This window comes from Oenanthe melanoleuca, chromosome 14 (genome assembly GCF_029582105.1).
Source record: "Oenanthe melanoleuca isolate GR-GAL-2019-014 chromosome 14, OMel1.0, whole genome shotgun sequence".
NCBI classification, from domain to species: Eukaryota; Metazoa; Chordata; class Aves; order Passeriformes; family Muscicapidae; genus Oenanthe; species Oenanthe melanoleuca.
The window spans coordinates 737,281-758,268 of record NC_079348.1 but is presented as its reverse complement, the minus strand read 5'-3'; the positions used below and the strand labels follow the sequence as shown (position 1 = coordinate 758,268).

Here is a 20,988-nt window from a genome sequence, read left to right as displayed (position 1 = left end):
GACGTGCTGGTGAATCGTGCTGCAAACACCTTGTGTTCCCTTTGCAGTCTGGCAAGCTGGATGCCCACCTGGTGCTGGAGCAGCTGCGCTGCAATGGTGTCCTGGAGGGGATCCGGATCTGCCGCCAGGGCTTCCCCAACAGGATCGTGTTCCAGGAGTTCCGCCAGCGGTACGAGCCAGCCCGGCCTGGGCACCTGCACGCCTCTGCAGGAGAGCCTGTTCCCCTAAAACAGCCCCCTGGATTCCATCCCTTAAAACAAAGAAATTCCTGAAGATGGGGCCCCTTTCCCTTATCGAAGCTCCTGTTATTTCTTGAGATTTCTATTGGTTCTTAAAGCGTTACAATAATTGGTCCTTCTTTTATTTAGGATTTTAAGATAATTGGCTACTTTGTAATTTGTAGTTTTTGTTGGTCAGAAGTTCAATCCTCTAGAAACCTATAAATACCCTTTGTTGCCTGATGTAATCAGACCATTGTTGGCAATTCCCTTCAGAGAAATAAAGTTATCTTGGGAATTGTTGCAGCACGGCCTCGAGCCTTCATCCTTAGCTAGGAGTAGCTGAAGGCTCTGCTGCCAAGTTTGAGCTATCTGGGCTTTGAGTAGTGACCCCAGCCCCCCAAAACAGTCTGTCTGTCTGTCTGTCTGTCTGCACATTGGGGCTGCAGCCTCCCTGACACAAGCATCTCCCGGCAGGTACGAGATCCTGGCTGCGAACGCCATTCCCAAGGGATTCATGGATGGCAAGCAGGCCTGCATACTCATGGTGAGGAAAGCTCTCCTGCTCCTGCTCTTGTGTAAAGGTGTTGAGACTGAGCAGAAGTGAGGAGTGATTTTTGGTGGCCTAAACCTCAGCACTGGAGTTAACAGATATCCGTGTTTTCCTCCAGATCAAAGCACTAGAGCTTGATCCCAACTTGTACAGAATTGGACAGAGTAAAATCTTCTTCAGAACTGGTGTTCTGGCTCACCTGGAAGAGGAGAGAGACCTGAAGATCACAGATGTTATCATCACCTTCCAAGCTATGTCCCGAGGCTACCTAGCAAGAAAGTAAGAACATGTGCTGGCAAATGGAATGTTTTCTGCAGCAGGGTGTCTGCAGGGTGTTCATTGTTCCATGGAAAATCCTGATAAAACTGGAGACACTGAGGCATTTCATTATTATTTATATTGCATTAGAACTCATGTCCAATGAAGGTTTCAGCCAGAAAAGGCTGATTAGTGTAATTACAGGGAAGCAGTTACACTGAGAGGCTGCTCACACCCCTCTGAACAATAATCTGAGACAGTGACCCATCAATTAACATTCATGTGTTTGTACCAGCAGGAAAAGGAGCATCCTATGCCATGACTGGAGTCTTATGCACTTCGAATAGCAGCACCCCAGCATCTATAAAACATAAAATAATTTCTTCCACAGCTTCAGTGTGGAGCACTGATCATCTAGCATGATCTCAGCTAATATACACCACAAAACTATCAACAATAATGCCTTTTTTCCTGCATACTATCAAGGCTTTGAAATTGCCAAAGAAATATGTTTCAAGAGCAATAATCAGTACAAGATCTGAGTGCTCTGGAAAGATGTTCACACCCAGAACTAGATCTGTACATCTGCTCCTATCCATGGACTGCAAACAGCAAAAAACCAAAATAAACCACCAGACAGCTAACCAGAGTTATCAGCCTTCCTCAGGGAAGCACACACACTGTCAAAACAACAAAAGGATTTGTGCCAGACTCCCCAAACTCATCAGCAGATTCTCCTGCCAGAGTTTCTTTGCTGAATGTGTGTCCCTTGCAAACACCTCCTGTTCTCAGACTGAACAATTTGCTTTGTTTGTAATCCCAGAGCCTTTGCCAAGAGGCAGCAGCAGTTGACTGCAATGAAGGTTATCCAGAGGAATTGTGCTGCCTACCTGAAGCTGAGGAACTGGCAGTGGTGGAGACTGTTCACCAAAGTGAGTGGCTGCTGTAGCAAATCTCTCCTCAGTTTTCCAAACCAAATGAAATGCACATGACACCAAGCTGCATCTTGTCACTCCTTGTTCCAAAGCCCACTGTGGCAAGAGCATCAGAAGTTTCTCAAAATTTGGGGCTGGAGATGCTCTGGATAGTTTTATAATGCAAATAACATTAAAGGTACTTCTAGCTTAAGGAAACAATCTAGTCAAGCAGAAATTTATAAAAGATTTTGCATGTTTGAAGACTTTTTTAATTGCCACAAAATGAAATAATTTCACAGGGGTGGATAATTAGAACACTGAGTAAAACTGAATTTTCCAAACATCCAGAGTACAATATCTATGGGGAGCCAAGCAGCTTGGGAATTCCTAATTGGGACACTAAACATCTTCCTGCTGGGCACCCAGGCAAATTAAGTCTATTTTCCTATTAAAGAGGCTCTGGTGTTTCAAGAATGGCCTTCAGTTTGGATTCAGAAAACTTTTCCTTTTTTGGGGGTTTTTTTTGGTTTTTTAGTTTTTTGTTTTGTTTTGTTGGGGTTTTTTGGGGGGTTTTTTTTGTGTTTTTTTGTTTGTTTGTTTGTTTGTTTGTTTGTTTGTTTGTTTTGGTTTTTTTGGGTTTTTTTTGTTTTTTGTTTTTTTTGTTTTTTTTTTTTTGTTTTTTTTTTGTTTTTTGTTTGTTTGGGGTTTTTTTTGTTTGTTTGTTTGTTTGTTTGTTTGTTTGTTTGTTTGTTTGTTTTTGTTTTGATAACAATCTCCTCTGCAACCAGAAACAGGCAGGAGCTCACACCTGTGTGTGCACATTGCCTGTCTGTGCAGATGTAACTTCTGTGCACGATCAAGGGAGGCAAACAGGCCTGGAGACATTTCAAAGTGACACTGTCAGAGTCAGAGGTGCTCACAAACCCCAGGAATTAACAGAGACACCAAGAGCAAAGTGCTGAGCCCTGGGGATTTAAAGGTGTTCCCAAGGACAGTGTCAGTCTTGAGCAATGTGGCATCAGTCCTTCAAGCTCAGCAACAGAAATATGAGAGGAAACATTCCTAAAAAACCTTTCCATGTCCATTTGCAGGTGAAACCACTGCTGCAGGTCACCCGCCAGGAGGAGGAGATGCAGGCCAAGGATGAGGAGCTGCAGAAAACCAAGAAAGGCAACAAAAAGCAGAGAGTGAATTGAAGGAGCTGGAACAGAAACACTCACAGGTGATTCACAGCTCTGAGCCTCTGGGAAGCAGCTCTCTCACCATGTCTAGAAGAAAATAAAATAAAGTCCCTGTCCCTGTCCTTTGCACTCATGGTCAGAGCAGGAGGCAGAGCAGACGAGCTCCAGTCCCTCAGTCAGTGTGGCTGGAGCTGCCTGCCTGCACCCCAGGGATGCCCAACCAGCCCTCCCTCCCTCTCCATCTCTCCTGTGCAGCTTGTTGAAGAGAAGAACCTCCTGGCAGAGCAGCTGCAGGCAGAGACTGAGCTGTATGCAGAGGCTGAGGAGATGAGGGTGCGTTTGGCTGCCAAGAAGCAGGAGCTGGAGGAGATCCTGCACGAGATGGAAGCCAGGATCGAGGAGGAGGAGGAGCGCAGCCAGCAGCTGCAGGCGGAGAAGAAAAAGATGCAGCAGCAAATGCTGGTGAGGAGGGAAAAGGGACAACAAATAACTTGGATATCACTGGCACAACAGGCTGGGAAAACTCAGATCCTCAGGGCTTGCTGCACACCCCTAAGAAATATCTGAGGAAAGACAATCAGCTGATGCTCCTTCCCCCAGAGCTCTCTTCTTCCTCATCTCCATCCTAATCTTCTCTCTAAAACATTATTTTAACAAATCTTTCCTTCTATCAAGTGTTACAGATTGTCTAGTTCTTAATAAGAACAGCAAAGTTTACAGCATACAGTAACAAACATTAAGCATTTCTTAAGAATTATATAAGTAGTATTTTATTGACAGAATTCATGTTCTGTGGGTTTCTTTTTCCCCCCCCCAAAGGACCTTGAGGAGCAGCTGGAAGAAGAAGAAGCTGCAAGGCAGAAACTGCAACTTGAAAAAGTAGCAGCAGACAGCAAGATAAAGAAAATGGAAGATGATATTCTGATCATGGAAGATCAGAATAACAAACTAAGCAAGGTGAGGGTTCTGGGTCCAATTTCTTACTCTGAAAACAGCCAAAGTTGAAGAAAACCTTCTCCTCCACTAGAACAACACAAATACTCTTGGCTGTCTAACTCATGGATGCACAGTCACACCAAGTCCTGCCTGTATCAAATGCATTTCTGATCATTTTTCAGAATTTAAACAATTCAAAATTGTGGAAAACCACTGTGTTTGAGAGCTGCTGTAGCAAAAATACCTTCAAGCAAAATATTTACAGCAGTCAAGCACAATCAGTGGAAGACATGTCTTCTTGTCCAAGAGCAGACTAAATAATTCTCTTGGTTTTCACCTCATTTCAACCAAACTTCATGGTTCAAATTGGAATTAAGAATGTCTTCCAGTACTTTTTATAAAGGGAATGCTCCTGTGAACTGAGCAGCCAGCAGAGAGCACAAGGTTTTGAGAGAACATGGAAGTCCCAGACCCCACCCCACATCTCCTCTGTAACTCAAAAATTGGAATATATCACCACAATCTCAGGAAATTCAGCATAGAAGGACAGTGTCTTGGACATCTTTGGTTGGCAAAGAGTTGATTTATGATCACCAATAACAGACACATTTGCTAACAGAAGTATTTTATTTTCCTTAAGGAAAGAAAACAACTTGAGGAAAGAATAAGTGATCTAACAACAAATCTTGCAGAAGAAGAAGAAAAAGCCAAAAATCTTACAAAGCTCAAGAACAAACATGAATCTATGATTTCTGAACTTGAAGGTAACATGAACAATAGTTTATTGGGGGTTTTGTAGGATTTCTTCTTTTTCCTTGCCACAGACCAAAAAAATCTAAACAGAATCTGGAGAGAACATTTTTAAAATCTGTGGGATATTTCCAAATTCTTTATGCTGAAGCCAGTTTGGTGGTAATCACCAAATCCCCATGGTGCCAAAACTAGCAACCTTTTATTTGTTATATATAAAAGAGCAGAGAGAAAAGTGAGGGGGGGTAATGATTATGGTGGGCAAAGATAAAGAAATTCTTCTTTAGGATAGCTAGAAAGAAGGCACTGCTCCAAAACCACAGTGACTTGTAGTTAAATGCACACTGGGGGCCAGAACCGTTCTTGGCCCAGGTTTGGGGTCAGATTAAGGACTCCTGGCACCACCAGAGCGGTTTGGTGACCAAACCAATCCTTCTCAGTGCGGCTGAAGAAGGAAGAGAAGGGCAGACAGGAGCTGGACAAGGCCAAGAGGAAGCTGGAAGGGGAGGTAAATGACCTGCACGAGCAGATTGCAGAGCTGCAGGCACAGATTGCTGACCTGAAGGCACAGCTGGCCAAGAAGGAGGAGGAGCTGCAGGCTGCCCTGGCCAGGTACCCTCACCTGTGTCCCTGCTGGGAAACCCAGGCTGGAGCTGTTCTTGTCCCTTCCCAGACACTGAGCAGCTCCAGCCACGAATCTCATCCCTCAGTTCATCCCCTCCATGTGCTTCCCCATTTGCCAAATGTCCTTGGGAAATGAATACACTGTTGCTTGTCCCTAGGCAAATAATCCATTTATTGAATCACCTCCAGGTATCAATGAAAACTTCTCTTCCCATAAGCAAGGCAGTGCTGTCAAGTACAATGAAATGTAAAAAGGCAAAAATTCAGAGTCTGACCTTGACCCACTCCAGAATCTCAGTGGATTTTCTGTATAAATTTAAGAGGGAAAACACTCAAGCAAAACTTGCTGAATCAACTGATTAGCACCTCCAGACACTGCATCCAGCTAAAGCACAGCAGTCTGACCTTGTCTGCATCACTCCTCCCTTTCTTTGGCACTTTCTTGCACAGACCTATAAATCCTTAGTGTGTACTGTCTTCCCCAAAGTGAAACCATTATTACTTTTTATAATTTCTAAAATGAAACTCTCTTTTCTCACAAGGCTTGAAGATGAAACCACTCAGAAGAACAACGCCCTCAAGAAGATCCGTGAGTTGGAATCTGTCATTTCTGATCTCCAGGAGGACCTGGAGTCTGAAAAAGCTGCAAGGAACAAAGCAGAGAAGCAGAAGAGAGACCTTGGGGAAGAGCTGGAGGCTCTCAAGACAGAGCTGGAGGACACTTTGGACACCACAGCCACCCAGCAGGAGCTCAGGTGTGCAGCTGCAGCACAGGGCACTCAGTGTCCCCAGGGCTGGAATCTCTGCTGCTGTGTCACTCTCTGGGCTCTCTCCATGCCTGAGCTCCCCACAGCAGGGCTTGCTGGTGTTTAAAGTCTGTGTTCTTCCCAGCCCCAGAGCTGGAGGACCTGCAGGAGGTTTCCCTGAGGCTTTCAAGGCTGTTAGTTGTTTCTTACCTGAGGAATTCTTTCTCTAGCTGACATCCAGCACATTGATCCAGGGCACACTCTGCCTGCCAGAGGGCAGCTCCTGTCTTATATCCTACAATTATATACCCAATATTTACAATTACTTCCCAATACATGACAATTTATTACACTGTCCAAATCTGTCTCAGACCAATCCAAGGATGCCAGGCTGGCATTCAACATGGGTGCAAAAGCAGTACCACTCCCAAAATCCTCCATGTTAGCCACGAGCCCCCTAATATAAACATTCCTAGAAATCCACTTTTCCTGCCTTCTAACAGTCTAATTTATACTCCAGTAATTTTTGTGGCTTGTAATTCTTCCTGCAGTGATGGCAGATTTCTCCAGGGGCTTAAGTCCAGCCCCCAGGACCCCTGGGTGCCATGCCAGGGTCTGTGAGCCCCTGCCAGTGTTGGGACATTCCCTGGGTGCCATGCCAGGGTCTGTGAGACCCTGCCAGATGTGGGGACATTCCCTGGGTGCCATGCCAGGGTCTCTGAGACCCTGCCAGATGTGGGGCATTCCCTGGGTGCCATGCCAGGGTCTGTGAGACCCCTGAAGTGTTGGGACATTCCCTGGGTGCCATGCCAGGGTCTCTGAGACCCCTGAAGTGTTGGGACATTCCCTGGGTGCCATGCCAGGGTCTCTGAGACCCCTGAAGTGTTGGGACATTCCCTGGGTGCCTTGCCAGGGTCTGTGAGCCCCTGCCAGTGTTGGGACATTCCCTGGGTGCCATGCCAGGGTCTGTGAGCCCCTGCCAGGGTGGGACATTCCCTGGGTGCCATGCCAGGGTCTGTGAGCCCCTGCCAGTGTTGGGGCATTCCCTGGGTGCCATGCCAGGGTCTGTGAGCCCCTGCCAGGGTGGGACATTCCCTGGGTGCCATGCCAGGGTCTGTGAGCCCCTGCCAGGGTGGGACATTCCCTGGGTGCCATGCCAGGGTCTGTGAGCCCCTGCCAGTGTTGGGGCATTCCCTGGGTGCCATGCCAGGGTCTGTGAGCCCCTGCCAGGGTGGGACATTCCCTGGGTGCCATGCCAGGGTCTGTGAGCCCCTGCCAGATGTGGGGCATTCCCTGGGTGCCATGCCAGGGTCTGTGAGACCCCTGAAGTGTTGGGGCATTCCCTGGGTGCCTTGCCAGGGTCTGTGAGCCCCTGCCAGGGGTCTGCAGGCAGGCAGGGAGCAGCCACAGTGCTGCTGCAGGGATGTGTGTCACCTTGCAGGGCAAAGCGCGAGCAGGAGGTGACAGTGCTGAAGAGAGCTCTGGAGGAGGAGACTCGCAGCCACGAAGCCCAGGTGCAGGAGATGAGGCAAAAGCACACTCAGGCTGTGGAGGAGCTGACAGAGCAGCTGGAGCAGTTCAAAAGGGTAAACAGAAATCCCTCCTGTAGGGAACTGCCTTCCAGAGAACACAATCTGCTCTTATAAATCATCTTTATTCACTTCTCCACCTGTAGGCTAAAGCAAACTTGGACAAGACCAAGCAGTCACTGGAGAAGGACAATGCTGATCTGGCCAATGAAGTCAGGAGCCTGAATCAGGCCAAACAAGATGTGGAGCACAAGAAGAAGAAGCTGGAAGTGCAGCTGCAGGATCTGCAGTCCAAATACACCGAGGGGGAGCGAGTCCGGACAGAACTCAATGAAAAAGTCCATAAATTACAGGTGGGAAGGGGTTCAGAGCTCTGCTGTGGGACTGAAAGCCCAGTTTATCTGCAGCCAAAATGCTCATTTTTTGTCACCTTAAACTCCTGCCTCAATTATCACACAATTAATTAATTACAACCACTCCATCCCATGGAACTGGGAGATTTTAGTCTCACCCTGTACATGTAATCACCCTGCACATGTAATCACCCTGAACATGTAATGAAAATGTCTTAGCTGTTAAACACACATGCTCAGAAAAGGTGACAATGAAAGGAGAATGCTCACTTATCTACAGTTTAGGAAATCACTACAAATCATTTTAAATGATTCATTGGTAGATGTTCAGTGTCCAGATAAACTAATCAAGCTTATTGTTCATAGCCACACTAAGTTTTGCTTTATTTTTTAAGTTGGTGGATAAATAAGAAAATATCACCAAATGCATCAACTTCTGACAAACTTGGGAAGAGGAAGGAAAATCCTTCAGAAATCCCCTTTGCAATTCCTTGCAATGAGCATGCCATTATTGCTTTATGAATATGACTAGGTTTTGATATAGAGTAATAAATACTATGGTAAGCTAGACAAAAATGGCATTGGAGATTTCAGACAAATCCAAGTTTTGGAAAGTTTAAGGAAGATTTCAAAGCTGTGCAAAATAACTGAGTTCATTCTCTGTGGCATCTCACAGGTGGAGGTTGAAAATGTCACCAGCTTGCTCAATGAGGCAGAAAGCAAAAATATCAAATTGACCAAAGATGTTGCAGCCTTAGGATCTCAGCTACAGGACACACAGGTAAGCTTGCATCCAAGGCCAGCCCACTGCAATATTCATCAATAAAAGGACCCACACTAATGCCTGTCTTGCCACTGGCTGCAGGAGCTGCTCCAGGAGGAAACCAGGCAGAAGCTGAACGTGTCCACCAAGCTCCGGCAGCTGGAGGATGAGAAGAACAGCTTGCAGGAGCAGCTGGATGAGGAAACAGAGGCAAAGCAAAATGTGGAGAGACATATTTCAACTCTGACAATACAGGTATGAGTGCCACAGCTGAAGGATTAGCTCCATGCCTGAGAGCTTGTGGGCAGCTGCAGAGGGGCTGTGGAATTATCCTGGCACAGCACAGGGAATTGTGCTGGGAGATGGCACAGGAGCTCTCCACAGTGCAGGCAGCAGCCCCTGTCCTTCAGTGTCATCCCTAGGACAGGTACACACAGGCTGGCACCCAAGGGCTGCCTGTGCATCCTGGGTCTGTGCCCTGCCTCATTTTATGAACCCTGGGTGATGGAGCTGTCACCAGCTTCACACAGGTCAGACTAGGAAAGCTCAGCTTGGCTGTCTGCCCCCCCAAGCTTTTGTCTCCCTGCCAAGTTTTGTTGTCTCAGCTACAAAGATTTGTCCTCTGAATTCAAATTTCAGCTCTCAGACTCTAAGAAGAAGATACAGGAATTTACCACCACAGTAGAATTCCTGGAAGAAGGCAAAAAGAAACTTCAGAAAGAAATTGAAAGTCTCACACAGCAGTTTGAGGAAAAGGCTGCTTCCTATGACAAACTGGAAAAAACCAAGAACAGGCTCCAGCAGGAGCTGGATGACCTGGTGGTGGATTTGGACAACCAGCGTCAGCTGGTCTCCAACCTGGAGAAGAAACAGAAGAAGTTTGACCAGGTATGGATTTCACATTCTCCCTTGCTGTGTAACCCCCTGTCTGGAACCCACAGTGTCCCCTGGGACAGGGAGACCAAAAATTAACTGCAATTGAATGATGCAAAAAATGGTTAATTCTGTATTGATATGGTTTTATCAGAAGAGAGATTCCTCTCTGTCATTAAAGCTGCAGTAATTAGCTGTCACTAATGGCTCCTGTACTGACACCACCTTTCCACAGATGCTGGCTGAAGAGAAGAACATCTCCTCCAAATATGCAGATGAAAGGGACAGGGCAGAGGCTGAAGCCAGAGAAAAGGAAACAAAGGCTCTGTCACTGGCTCGAGCACTTGAAGAGGCTTTAGAAGCCAAAGAAGAACTGGAGAGAACAAACAAAATGCTGAAAGCTGAAATGGAAGATCTTGTCAGCTCCAAAGATGATGTTGGCAAGAATGTAAGTTGTGGCCTTAGGACAATCTCCACAACAAGAACTTAAAATAGCAGCTAAAAAAAGAGAGAATTGTTTTCAGTGTGGGAAATTCTCTGCAGCACACAAATCCATTCAGTGAGATCAGATATTTCATATAAAATTCAATTTGTGTCCAAACTTCCAAGGGACTTGGAAAAGTTACTGTAGGCTTTGTTTATTTTTAACATAACTTCAAGCATGAAGAAGATTCTAATTGATTTCTAAATAATGTACTGGTTTATTACACTTCTTTGAAATTGTAAACTCTGCAAATCTTGTTTTTATTAGTTATATTTGACTCTGCCACCTGCCTTATATTTGCTTACATACCTGCAGCAAATTTCCATCAAATCACTTCTTTTATTGCAAGGATATGATTATATCCCTTCTAATACTAAATAAATTAAAATACTATATTTGATTAGATTAAAAATGAACTTTTGGGATAAAGAGAATCTCGTTATTTTAAGACAGTTTTGCAAGTGTACAAAGTAAAGCTAATTTAGCATTTTCAGTGTAAATTAGTTTATTCATTGCCCACACCTGATAGTTTCAAGTGTGGCCTATGCAAGTATACTGTGTACAACTAGAATTACTCTCATTTCTCATAACAAGTCTGTTAAATTCTCATTGTTTGAAAGGTCCATGAGTTGGAGAAGTCGAAACGGACCCTTGAGCAGCAAGTAGAAGAGATGAAGACACAGCTAGAGGAGCTGGAGGATGAGCTACAGGCTGCAGAAGATGCCAAACTCAGGTTGGAAGTTAATATGCAGGCCCTGAAAGGCCAGTTTGAAAGAGATTTACAAGCCAGAGATGAACAGAATGAGGAGAAGAAAAGGCAACTCCTCAGACAGGTACTATTAACTTTGTAAATATCTAACCTAGCCAGTTGGAAGACCCCAAATTAATGCCATTATTAAAGCACCTCAATAACTAGAATGAAAAAAAAGCATTACATTGCCTTATACTTGGTGATAAAAAAAGAAAAAAGAAAAAAGGATTATTATATGGAAAAAGGTGCGGGGGTTCCTGTTTCAGCAGCAGGTGCACAGTTACCAACAAATGTAGATATTTAACTCTACAACCAATATAATGTAAAACAGATGAATTGTAATTTCTGACATAGTCAGAACCACCTTCCCTGTATTCTCAGTGCAAGTGAAAAAAGACAAATTCTGACACATCTGTCTTCCCAAGGTGCATGGAATGCACACAAGAGCATTGCAATGAAAACAGGATAAAACCTGTTTGCACTGAAGTGTTGTGACAGCAAGGACAGCTGCTGTCACATCCTGTGGCACATTTCCATGGACACAACCCAAACTGCTTCCAAAAAACCCTTTAATTGGGAAAATGGGAGTTGTTTTAAGTGAATCACATGGGAGAGGTGAGGCTGCAGGCAGCATTCAGTGTTTAAGGCTCCCAAGGACTTCCCTAAACTTGCTCCCTGCATGTTCAGCTCCACGAGTACGAGACAGAACTGGAAGACGAGAGGAAGCAGCGTGCCCTGGCTGCTGCTGCCAAGAAGAAGCTGGAGATGGATGTGAAGGACCTGGAGAGCCAGGCTGACTCTGCCAACAAGGGCAGGGAAGAGGCCATCAAACAGCTCCGGAAACTGCAGGTATGCAGCCCCAAATCCTGCGTGTGCTGTGCCCTTACAGTGCAAGAGTGGGTGGCACTGGTGAACTCAGAGTCCATTAGACAGGATTGGTCAGAGGGAAAATTTTAACTAGAATTTTAACTAGAGTGCCACATTCAAATATTTGAGCACTCAGTTTGAATGGCAGTAGAAAATTTCACAATCTGAAATTTCACCATGGTGGAAAACTTCCAGAATTCTCTGGCCAACACTCATCTGCTACTGACTTACCCACATGGTGGAAAACAAAGATTCACATGAGGAGAAAGGACTATAAGACAAAATCTGTTACAGGGCTTCAATCTGGGCTCTAATACTTGATTCAACAGCATAAAAGACTGTTCACAAATCAGGTTGTCTCTGAATTAGCACGTTCCTGTTTATACCTTAAATCTGCACATCAACTGTTCTGTCACATGCTAACAACTAAACAATAAAAATGTTCTTAATCAGGGATATTAGGACTGTATAAGTACTCAAATACTCAGAGGACACATGGACAATAGGCTTTAGAAAAGATGCTCCAGCAGGAGGATTGCCCTCCCTGGAACAGCATTTCACATCTTCCCAACATGTGCTACCAGATCTCTGCAGAAAATACAACTTCAGCAGAATTATGGCAATGTAAACGTGTGTGTGTTCTGTGCCATCCACATTTTGTTGGACTAAAATTGTAACAAATTTGTTATTCCTTTCAACAAGGCTCAGATGAAGGACTACCAACGAGAGCTGGACGATGCAAGGGCTGCCAGAGAAGAAATATTTGCTACAGCCAGAGAAAATGAGAAGAAAGCAAAGAGTCTGGAAGCAGAACTCATGCAGCTTCAGGAGGTAAAGTGGGAAAGCTACAGCAGAATGGAGATTACACATGGTCTTCAGAAGCAAAACAGAGCTGCAGGGAAGTAATCTGACTTAGGGATTTAGTAACAAGTTCCATGTGCTCCATGAAAAAAATCACCTTGGAAAAAGGTACAGCCAGCCAGCCTTAAGGGGAAATGATCTGTACAATCCAACACAAATTGTTTTCAACAGCAATAAATTCTTGAGGGCTTAGTGCTGTTATTCCTACCTGTATTCAATGGCCATCTCCTGAGTAAAACAAATAAAATAAAAACCCACTGACAGGCTGGGTAAAATGTATTTCACTGTACTTCCCAAGGATTTATGACATGAAAAGAATTTATTCTGTTAACAAGACAACCCATCTCAAACCAGCTTCAGAAAATTTACAGTCCTCTGGATCATGCTATGACTGTTTGAACACTTACTCATTTCTTTATTGTGCTGCTTTTTCCATCTCTCTAGGACCTGGCTGCTGCAGAAAGAGCTCGCAAACAAGCAGACCAGGAGAAAGAAGAGATGGCAGAGGAGCTGGCAAGTGCTGCCTCTGGAAGGTAGGGATGCTCCAAATCACACACATGGCTCTGAACGTGCTGCTGATGCTGCCAGGAGAGATTCTGCTCCATTCCCAACCATCTGCTCCCGACAGGACAACTTGCACACACATGACTGCTTTCCCTGAAATACCCACTCCCTCCTGAATTACTGGCAGTTCATAGCACAGTCCGAGCATATGGCCAGAGCCAAAACCAGTCACTTTTTGTATTTAAATCCCCAGGACAAGCCTCCAGGATGAGAAGAGGCGCCTGGAGGCGAGAATTGCCCAGCTGGAGGAGGAGCTGGAGGAGGAGCAGAGCAACATCGAGGCGATGGGCGACCGCATGAGGAAAGCAGTGCAGCAGGTACAGCCCAGCCCTCACAGCAAGGCTGTTTGCAGCTCTGCACATCTGCATTGCCATCCCAAATGTGGCTCCTTCCCCCTGGCAGGCAGAGCAGCTGAACAACGAGCTGGCCACGGAGCGCTCGACGGCGCAGAAGAACGAGAACGCCCGGCAGCAGCTGGAGAGGCAGAACAAGGAGCTCAAGAGCAAGCTGCAGGAGATGGAGGGAGCTGTCAAGAACAAATTCAAAGCCACAATTGCTGCTCTGGAGGCCAAAATTGCTTCTCTGGAAGAGCAGTTGGAACAGGAAGCCAGGTACTGGTCTCCCAGAGGGCACAGCTGTCCATTCATTGCTCCAGTTAATGAGATAGAAAATAAACAAAGGCAAGCAGCATTTGTCATCAGGCTCTCAGTGCCACTAAACTTGGTAAAGTCTCTTCCTCATTTAACATTTCTGAGACATGTGGCAAGTAACTGCAGCTGCTACAGTTTCTGATTAAGATCTATTTTTTTGCTGAAAAGTTCTACTGGTACCATAGGCAAGGATCTGCTGCCCTACATTGTAGAGTAGCTGCCCTATGACTCTGCCAGGTTAATTGCCATAACACATGGTGCCACCAGGATTATTCCCTGAGGAAACCACCTTGTGTTTCAGACACGGCAGTCATACATTTGGCTTTGATCAGAACAACACGTCTCAAGGTTTTCATTAGAATTCACCTGTCCAGTTCAGTGAGACCTTTACCACAGGGTAAAGTTTCATCAGGCAGGAGCCCCAGGCAGGCAGAGCCCAGAGCTGCACCCCAGCAAACACTCTGTCGTTGCAGAGAGAAGCAGGCAGCAGCCAAGACCCTGCGCCAGAAGGACAAGAAGCTGAAGGATGCCCTGCTGCAGGTGGAGGACGAGAGGAAGCAGGCAGAGCAGTACAAAGATCAGGTACACCCTGTCTCACTGGGGCCTTAGGGCACTGGGGCTTTAGGTTTTGCCCTAAGAAAGGAGGATTGATTCCATGTTGTGCCTCAAATGCCCTGCTGTGAAGCAGGCTGTGTGCTTGGGTCTGGGAGAGCCATGCATTACTAAAGATGGACAGTAAAATTCTGCCATGCTACATCAAGTGCCAAAGCACAAATCCTTGTTAATCAGCCAGAAGCAGCAATCTGACTGCACAGCAATACACAGGACTGTGCACAACACCCCTGGTACTACATGAACAGAGATGGTGAATGTATTTTACATCAAAATTTTAGCTTTGCCTAATGCAAATCCATCTGCAAGCCCAAAAAAAGGAGAGGTAGGACTATGCAGCAAAAGAAACAACGAGGTTGTGTCTGAACACAGCAGCTATCAGCAGAATGAACTCCCACACCAAAGTTATTTTCAGTTATTCAGTTATATTCAGGTATATATACATATATATATATATATATTCAGTTATATATTCAGTTATTTTCAGGCTTCCACCTTTGATTTGGGTCACGTCTCAGTGCAACTCGCAGTGGAAGCACGAAACTAAAAAGAAGAACGTGGAGGTCTCGGATCCATTTTACATTAAATGTTAAATGAACAAATTCCATTTAAATCAGTTAAGTGACACGAGGCTGGGCTTGCCCGCAGGCTGAGAAGGGCACGGTGCGGCTGAAGCAGCTCAAGAGGCAGCTGGAGGAGGCGGAGGAGGAGTCGCAGCGCATCAACGCCAACCGCAGGAAGCTGCAGAGGGAGCTGGACGAGGCCACCGAGAGCAACGAGGCCCTGGGCCGTGAGGTGGCAGCCCTGAAGAGCAAGCTCAGGTACAGAGCCCTGCCCGGGACACCCTGTGCTGCAAAAGGGGGAAAAATCAGTCAGGTGAAGAACAGGTGAATTACCAGAATAAGAGTGTTGGTCTAACACTGATACTCAGCTGTGGTGGACAAAAGACTCTCTAACAACTTAAAGTCACAAAGTGTGTGTTTATTCAGAGGGAGGTAATCCTCTGATAAACACTGACAAATCTATTTATTTGAGTCTATTTATTGGCAAAGGGTTCAAACAAATCCATATTCATAATAACAGCCCTTCCCATCCCCCCTCCCATGGTAATTAGCTTGAATGGCTATTAAGCATTGATTGACTTCTTAAATTAAGTCTGGGGTCGTTTTTGTGGGGAGGGCTCTTAAAAGGAGGAAGTAAGAGGAGTCTTCCTCACCCTGAACTCTTGACCTTTTCTATCAATGACAATACAAATGATTTCTGGGGATAGTCCAGTTTTCCAAAGAATGGGTTTTTCTGGTTGCATTGTCCATGTTCCTTTGGATCTGCTCACTGGTTTCATCTTTTCCCATTGTAAGTGCAGCTGAGCAAACATGAAATGACAGACAATTAATTATTTAAGTTTCAGATAACTACTCCCTTCTAACTTTTAACTGTTTTCAGCAAGGTAACTAAAATCCTGATTTTCTAAGATTGGTGTTTCACAGACACAGATAAGGCTGGGAGGTTGCTCCTTGTATGAGCTTGGCACTCAGAACAAAAGGCTCAGGAGTGAAGTGCATTTCTGCATTTCTGCATTTCTGCATTTCATTCCTGCAGCAGCCTCAGGATTTCAGCTGAGATCACCTGTGCTACCCTAGCACAGGCCTTACTCTTCCCTCATCAAAACCCTTCTGGCTCCAGTTGGAACAGAACGAGGCTTGGTTGCTTTTGAGCACACCCCTTACACAATGGCAGTGTCTCTCTGTACAGAAGCAGTCACAAGAGCAGAAATGCTTGTGCTTTTCACTTTCACACATGCACAACTCACACCTAGTGACTGTGAACAGTCTTGGACACCACAAGCAGCAAAAAGCAAAGCACATTAAATTATTCCAAAGTCTCTTTGGACTTCACCACTGTGGGATTCAACGTCATCAGACTAAGGAAAATATTTTCTTGTTAAAACTGCATGGGAAAAAGAGAAAGCTGTGATCAGTCAGCTACACCCCTGAGTTCTGCACTCACTGGCTTTGAAAACATGAAATAAAGAGGCTGACTTGAGTTATTAATTGCTCTATCTGCATCACTACACCATAAAATTTTGCCTTCTAAGAGCAACAGTACATCAGATGATTAAAAGCCCCCATCACTTGTGCTCCCTAAGTATTTTGCAGAGTATTTCCCAGTAAGTGCCTCAGAGTTACTGGTGTGGATTCCCTCCCAGGTGAAGGGTTGGGGGTAGCAGCTTTTCCCACCTGGGGCAGCTCCTGCTCCTGGCTGCTCTCTGGGCAGTGGCTTGTCCTGCCCTGCACACAGAACACCACAGGGCTCATTTTTGGTTCATGTAAATGTAATGTAATTGGCTGTAATGTACTTTGTTGAGTTATTTAGAGTGATTAGCTGCCTCTGAGCATGACCATGTGTAACTGGTATAACTGCCCAGGACTCTCTATCTCTGTTTCAGAGGGACACAGGAACCTTCGCATGACTAAGCAGGTACCATGCCTTCAACTTTGCAGCTAGCTTGTGTTGCACAAATTTCCATTTTCTTTGGCCCTGGTTAAAATTATGTGAGGTTTCTGCAAACTGTGAAGGCTTGGATATCTTGGCATTAATTTGTTTTATCCAAAAAAAGACAAATATTACAATAATCTAGCTACCATCAGTGGTACATGTCTCTTACAAGTAGGTTCTGTGCTGACATAGACTGACCAACCTTGCATTCTCACAAGCTCTACCAACAGAGTGCCTCAGCAAGTACTCTGAGTTTTTTGCATGATTTTTTTTTTTTTTTTGCACATCATCTTTGTGCACTGCCACGAAGAGTAGATTTTTTTTTTTTCCAAATAAAATACACCATTGATTAGTACAATTGATTAAAAGGACTAATGAATCTGGAGTGTCACAGCATGTCATTAGAATGTCACAGTATTTCTGGTGCCTACTGTAATGCTGACCTAAGGTAAGGAAACTCTAATTCACCTGAGATTTGGGAAGACCTTACTTGCATGTGAATTATCACACACCACACAATCACAGACAACAGATGAAGTCTTGCCTTTCATCACAGAGCACTCTGTGCCTGTGTTGCTTACAAAGAGTTATTAGTGAGGCTTGTAGAGCCCTTTTACAGATATTCCATTGCTTGTTTACTGTATTAAAACAGAGCACTGACATTAAAGCTGACACTGTAACCTAGCACAGCATTGTGTTACACTCACCACATCCTCTGGAGAAAGGAATAATACCTGCACTGCAAAAATTAAAGAGCTATTGCCTTGTAATATTTGTATATTTTCTATTTTCCATACGCTGGATTTTGCTGCAAATACACAAATATTTAAAGATGATGTCTTGTCCTCGCATGTGCCTTTTAGTCAGCCCAATATTTCCAGTCAGGCTGTTGCTCAAGCACCAGCAGCTCTTGTTCAAAGGCAGATGAAATACAGAGATGCTGAGCAAACCCTGGTGCTGGAGGGTTGTCCCAGACACACACATTATGCTAAAGGCACTAATACCACGGGAATATTAGGAAATACATAAACTTCTTTATGTGAACAAAAGGGTTTTACCCACAGGGCCAATACCAGTTTAAAGAACTGGTAAGCTCATGCATCCTGCAGCAGTTTAGTGAGTAGTTGGTGTGTGATGAGGAATTCCCTTTGTAGACAAAGCTTAGTGCACAATTCAGTGAGACTCTTGCTGTTCTTCCCCCAGCCCTTCAGTGAATTACTGCAGCACAAATGATTCCTGAGAAACTGAGTCCAGACAGCTCAAATCCAAGGGGGTGGAGAGCTCTTCCTTGATTAACAAGAATTAACCAATTTATTAGCCTAATTAGAACTTATTTGCCTAATACCAATAACAAATCCCTGCTGTAAAATAAGAGAAATGACACACCCTGTGCTCAGCACATGCCATCAGCACCAGAACAACCATGTTAGTTAGATAATTAAAGCTTTATTAGCTAGCTAAGTGCCTGCTCACACTGAACTGTAAGGGCAGAATTGTGGAAAACAGACTGCAGGTCACATTTCCACCTTGGAAATGCACATTTGTGCCTCTGAACCTAGTCCAGCCAAGGTTGCTACCCTCTGTCCTCATATGGAAGATTGAACTTCTCACTTAGATAGCAGCTTCAGAGAGAGGATTGGCTTAGTCTTTTGCAAGGACAAGACAAGCCTTTAAATATTTCTGCATGATTGCTGTACCCAAAAGTGCAGTCTTGGATTTATTTAACACCAAATTAGTATTTTTGACCCAATATCCAGTGATCATTGATTTATTTTGTTGCTTAAATCTGTGGTCTCAAGCCTTTACAAAGGTTTGCTTAATGAGGGGCAAGTGAGAGGCCATGTCACAAAACTGAAATTTCAGCTTTGTAGCACATCAGCAATGGAGGCCATGGGACAAACCCATTGTCTGTCTCACTTGCTCACACCTCCCCAAAAATTAACCTTGAGGACCAAAGTGTCCCTGCCCTGGGACGTGCCTGTGAGATATCTGGGGCTGGGAGGGAGATGGGAGAGGAGAAGGGGATGGAGTGGGGAAGGATTTCCTGTGGGACACCTGCACTGCTGAGCATCAGTCCAGCAGCTCCAAGCAATGACTGCTCCCTCTCTGCTGGGAAGGGCTGGTGTCCCCTGTCCTGTGTGCCCTGAGCAGGGCACAGCTCACAGATCCTGCAGCACTGCCCCAGAAACTGTATTCTGTATGGAATTCTGTCCCAGCTGCTCTCTGCTGCTCCAGAGGGACAGGACACTGCTGTGGCATGAGCTGTGCCTCTCCCCTCCTCCCAGTGCCCTTCCCAGAGGGAAAACAGTGAGATGAAGGGAGGAGTGGGGTGATCTGGGGCTGGTGAGACTGTGCAGAGGAGGACAAGGACACAAGCACAAGAAAGGAAACCCAGCTCATTTCCAAGCAACTGGGAGCCTCAGTCTGTTCACAAATCACAGAACAGAAAGTGGAATTGGAGGCCCACAGCTCTTGGGTTTTCTGCATTTAGAACCATCAGCCCACAGGTCCTGTTACAAAACTCTGCTTATTTGGATTTGGATGATTCCAAATGACCTAACACCTGATGGGTTTTTTTTCTATTTTTTCCCCCTTGCTGCAGGAGGGGAAATGAGCCAGCATCTTTTGCCCCACCCCGTAGATCTGGAGGCAGAAGGATAATTGAGAATGCAACAGATGGAGGTGATGATGACATGGATGCAAGAGATGGAGATTTCAATGGAACAAAAGCCAGTGAATAAACACGCTTTAAAAATTGCACTGCAGCAAGGGAAGGGAGGGAGGAGGATATTTAGCACTGTGTAAGTCTACTCTTAGTGTCAAGGTCACATACAGCCACTCCTCTGACAGATAAAAGCACAACTGCCTTGTCTCCAATGGATAGATTGACTAAAAGTACTCCAAAACTTTTCTTACCACGAAGTGTAAAAGGTGGGGATTTCCAACAGAGCCATTCACTTTGTGAACCTTGCAGAAAGTGAGTTCCAGTAGCTCAAATGATTAAATCCCAGTAAACTACAGTCTACAGAGGATTTGTGAGATTGTTGCAGGGGGGAAAAAAAGGCATTGGTCAGTTAATCTTTTCTTAAACTTTCATTTTGTTTTGAGTATTCCATTAATGTAGGGTTTTCTCCTGGTTACTACACCCCTGATGCACAATTCACAAGGTGGAAGTGCCTTTTTAATCACTTACTGAAAAATATCATTTGTTCAAATTAAGTCAACTGTTAAGTTGTATATGCACCCTGGATGTGCTTACACACTAATAAAAGGCTATAAAAATGACTCCACTATTCTTGTGTACACCTGTCACTGAAGTGAAGGGGGGATGAGGCAGAGCTTCTCTAAAACTGAAACACTTCTTACAAAAGTTCATCTGCAATCATTAGAACAGAACCCTGACTTTCTTCAATGTAATGCTTTTGGAGAAACAGAAAAAAGTCTCTACACAGAGCTGGAAATAAACAGGTTTGATTCCCTGGGGGACACCCTGGGATGCTCCAAGGGTGACAGACAGGGCTCCCAGCACTGGTGCAGGGGCTGGGAGGCAGTGGGGCCCCACTGTGGGCAATGAGCCCACCCTCTGATGTCTGTTTTGTGCAGAAATGTTCCCAGCCAAAGCCTCCAGACCAGGCTGAGACCATTAGAAACAGCAGCACACTGAATATCCAAGCCCAGCTGTTCTGCACTGAGGGATCAGCTCAGTTACTTGTTATTTCTGGAGCACTGCAGCACTCCAGGCTGCTCCTGGGAGCCACCAGGAGCCAGCAGCAAGTGATTGAAGCAGTGTGACTACAGGGAGAGCAGACCATGCACAGACATCCACCCTGACAGCTAAAGCAGTAATTTAAATCTAATTAACTGTTTCAGAGATCATCAGCTGGGCATTCAGACCAGGCACCATTCAGCAAGCAGAACCAGAGCCCAGAGAATTCTCTCTGCTCATGGGAGAGCAAAGGAAGAACCCATGCAGAGCAACTGAGAGGACAAGCTGAGCAGAGG

At 45.2% G+C, this 20,988-nt stretch overlaps 1 protein-coding gene across 1 annotated transcript in view; it reads left to right on the top strand.

The window, feature by feature from the left end:
* Positions 1 to 20,271, top strand: part of MYH11 (myosin heavy chain 11) — a 55,849-nt gene extending 35,578 nt beyond the window's left edge. The window contains 26 exon segments of the mRNA XM_056503584.1: positions 48 to 169; positions 696 to 765; positions 890 to 1,050; positions 1,853 to 1,961; positions 3,038 to 3,104; positions 3,107 to 3,168; positions 3,383 to 3,589; positions 3,947 to 4,084; positions 4,704 to 4,827; positions 5,254 to 5,425; positions 5,980 to 6,192; positions 7,625 to 7,769; positions 7,859 to 8,065; positions 8,742 to 8,846; positions 8,931 to 9,083; positions 9,468 to 9,716; positions 9,937 to 10,149; positions 10,806 to 11,018; positions 11,624 to 11,785; positions 12,506 to 12,634; positions 13,109 to 13,197; positions 13,422 to 13,545; positions 13,631 to 13,839; positions 14,352 to 14,460; positions 15,139 to 15,311; positions 19,589 to 20,271. Of these exon segments, the coding sequence (XP_056359559.1) occupies positions 48 to 169; positions 696 to 765; positions 890 to 1,050; positions 1,853 to 1,961; positions 3,038 to 3,104; positions 3,107 to 3,168; positions 3,383 to 3,589; positions 3,947 to 4,084; positions 4,704 to 4,827; positions 5,254 to 5,425; positions 5,980 to 6,192; positions 7,625 to 7,769; positions 7,859 to 8,065; positions 8,742 to 8,846; positions 8,931 to 9,083; positions 9,468 to 9,716; positions 9,937 to 10,149; positions 10,806 to 11,018; positions 11,624 to 11,785; positions 12,506 to 12,634; positions 13,109 to 13,197; positions 13,422 to 13,545; positions 13,631 to 13,839; positions 14,352 to 14,460; positions 15,139 to 15,311; positions 19,589 to 19,727 (3,864 nt within the window). The 3' untranslated portion in view covers positions 19,728 to 20,271.
* Positions 20,272 to 20,988: the final 717 nt, after the last annotated feature.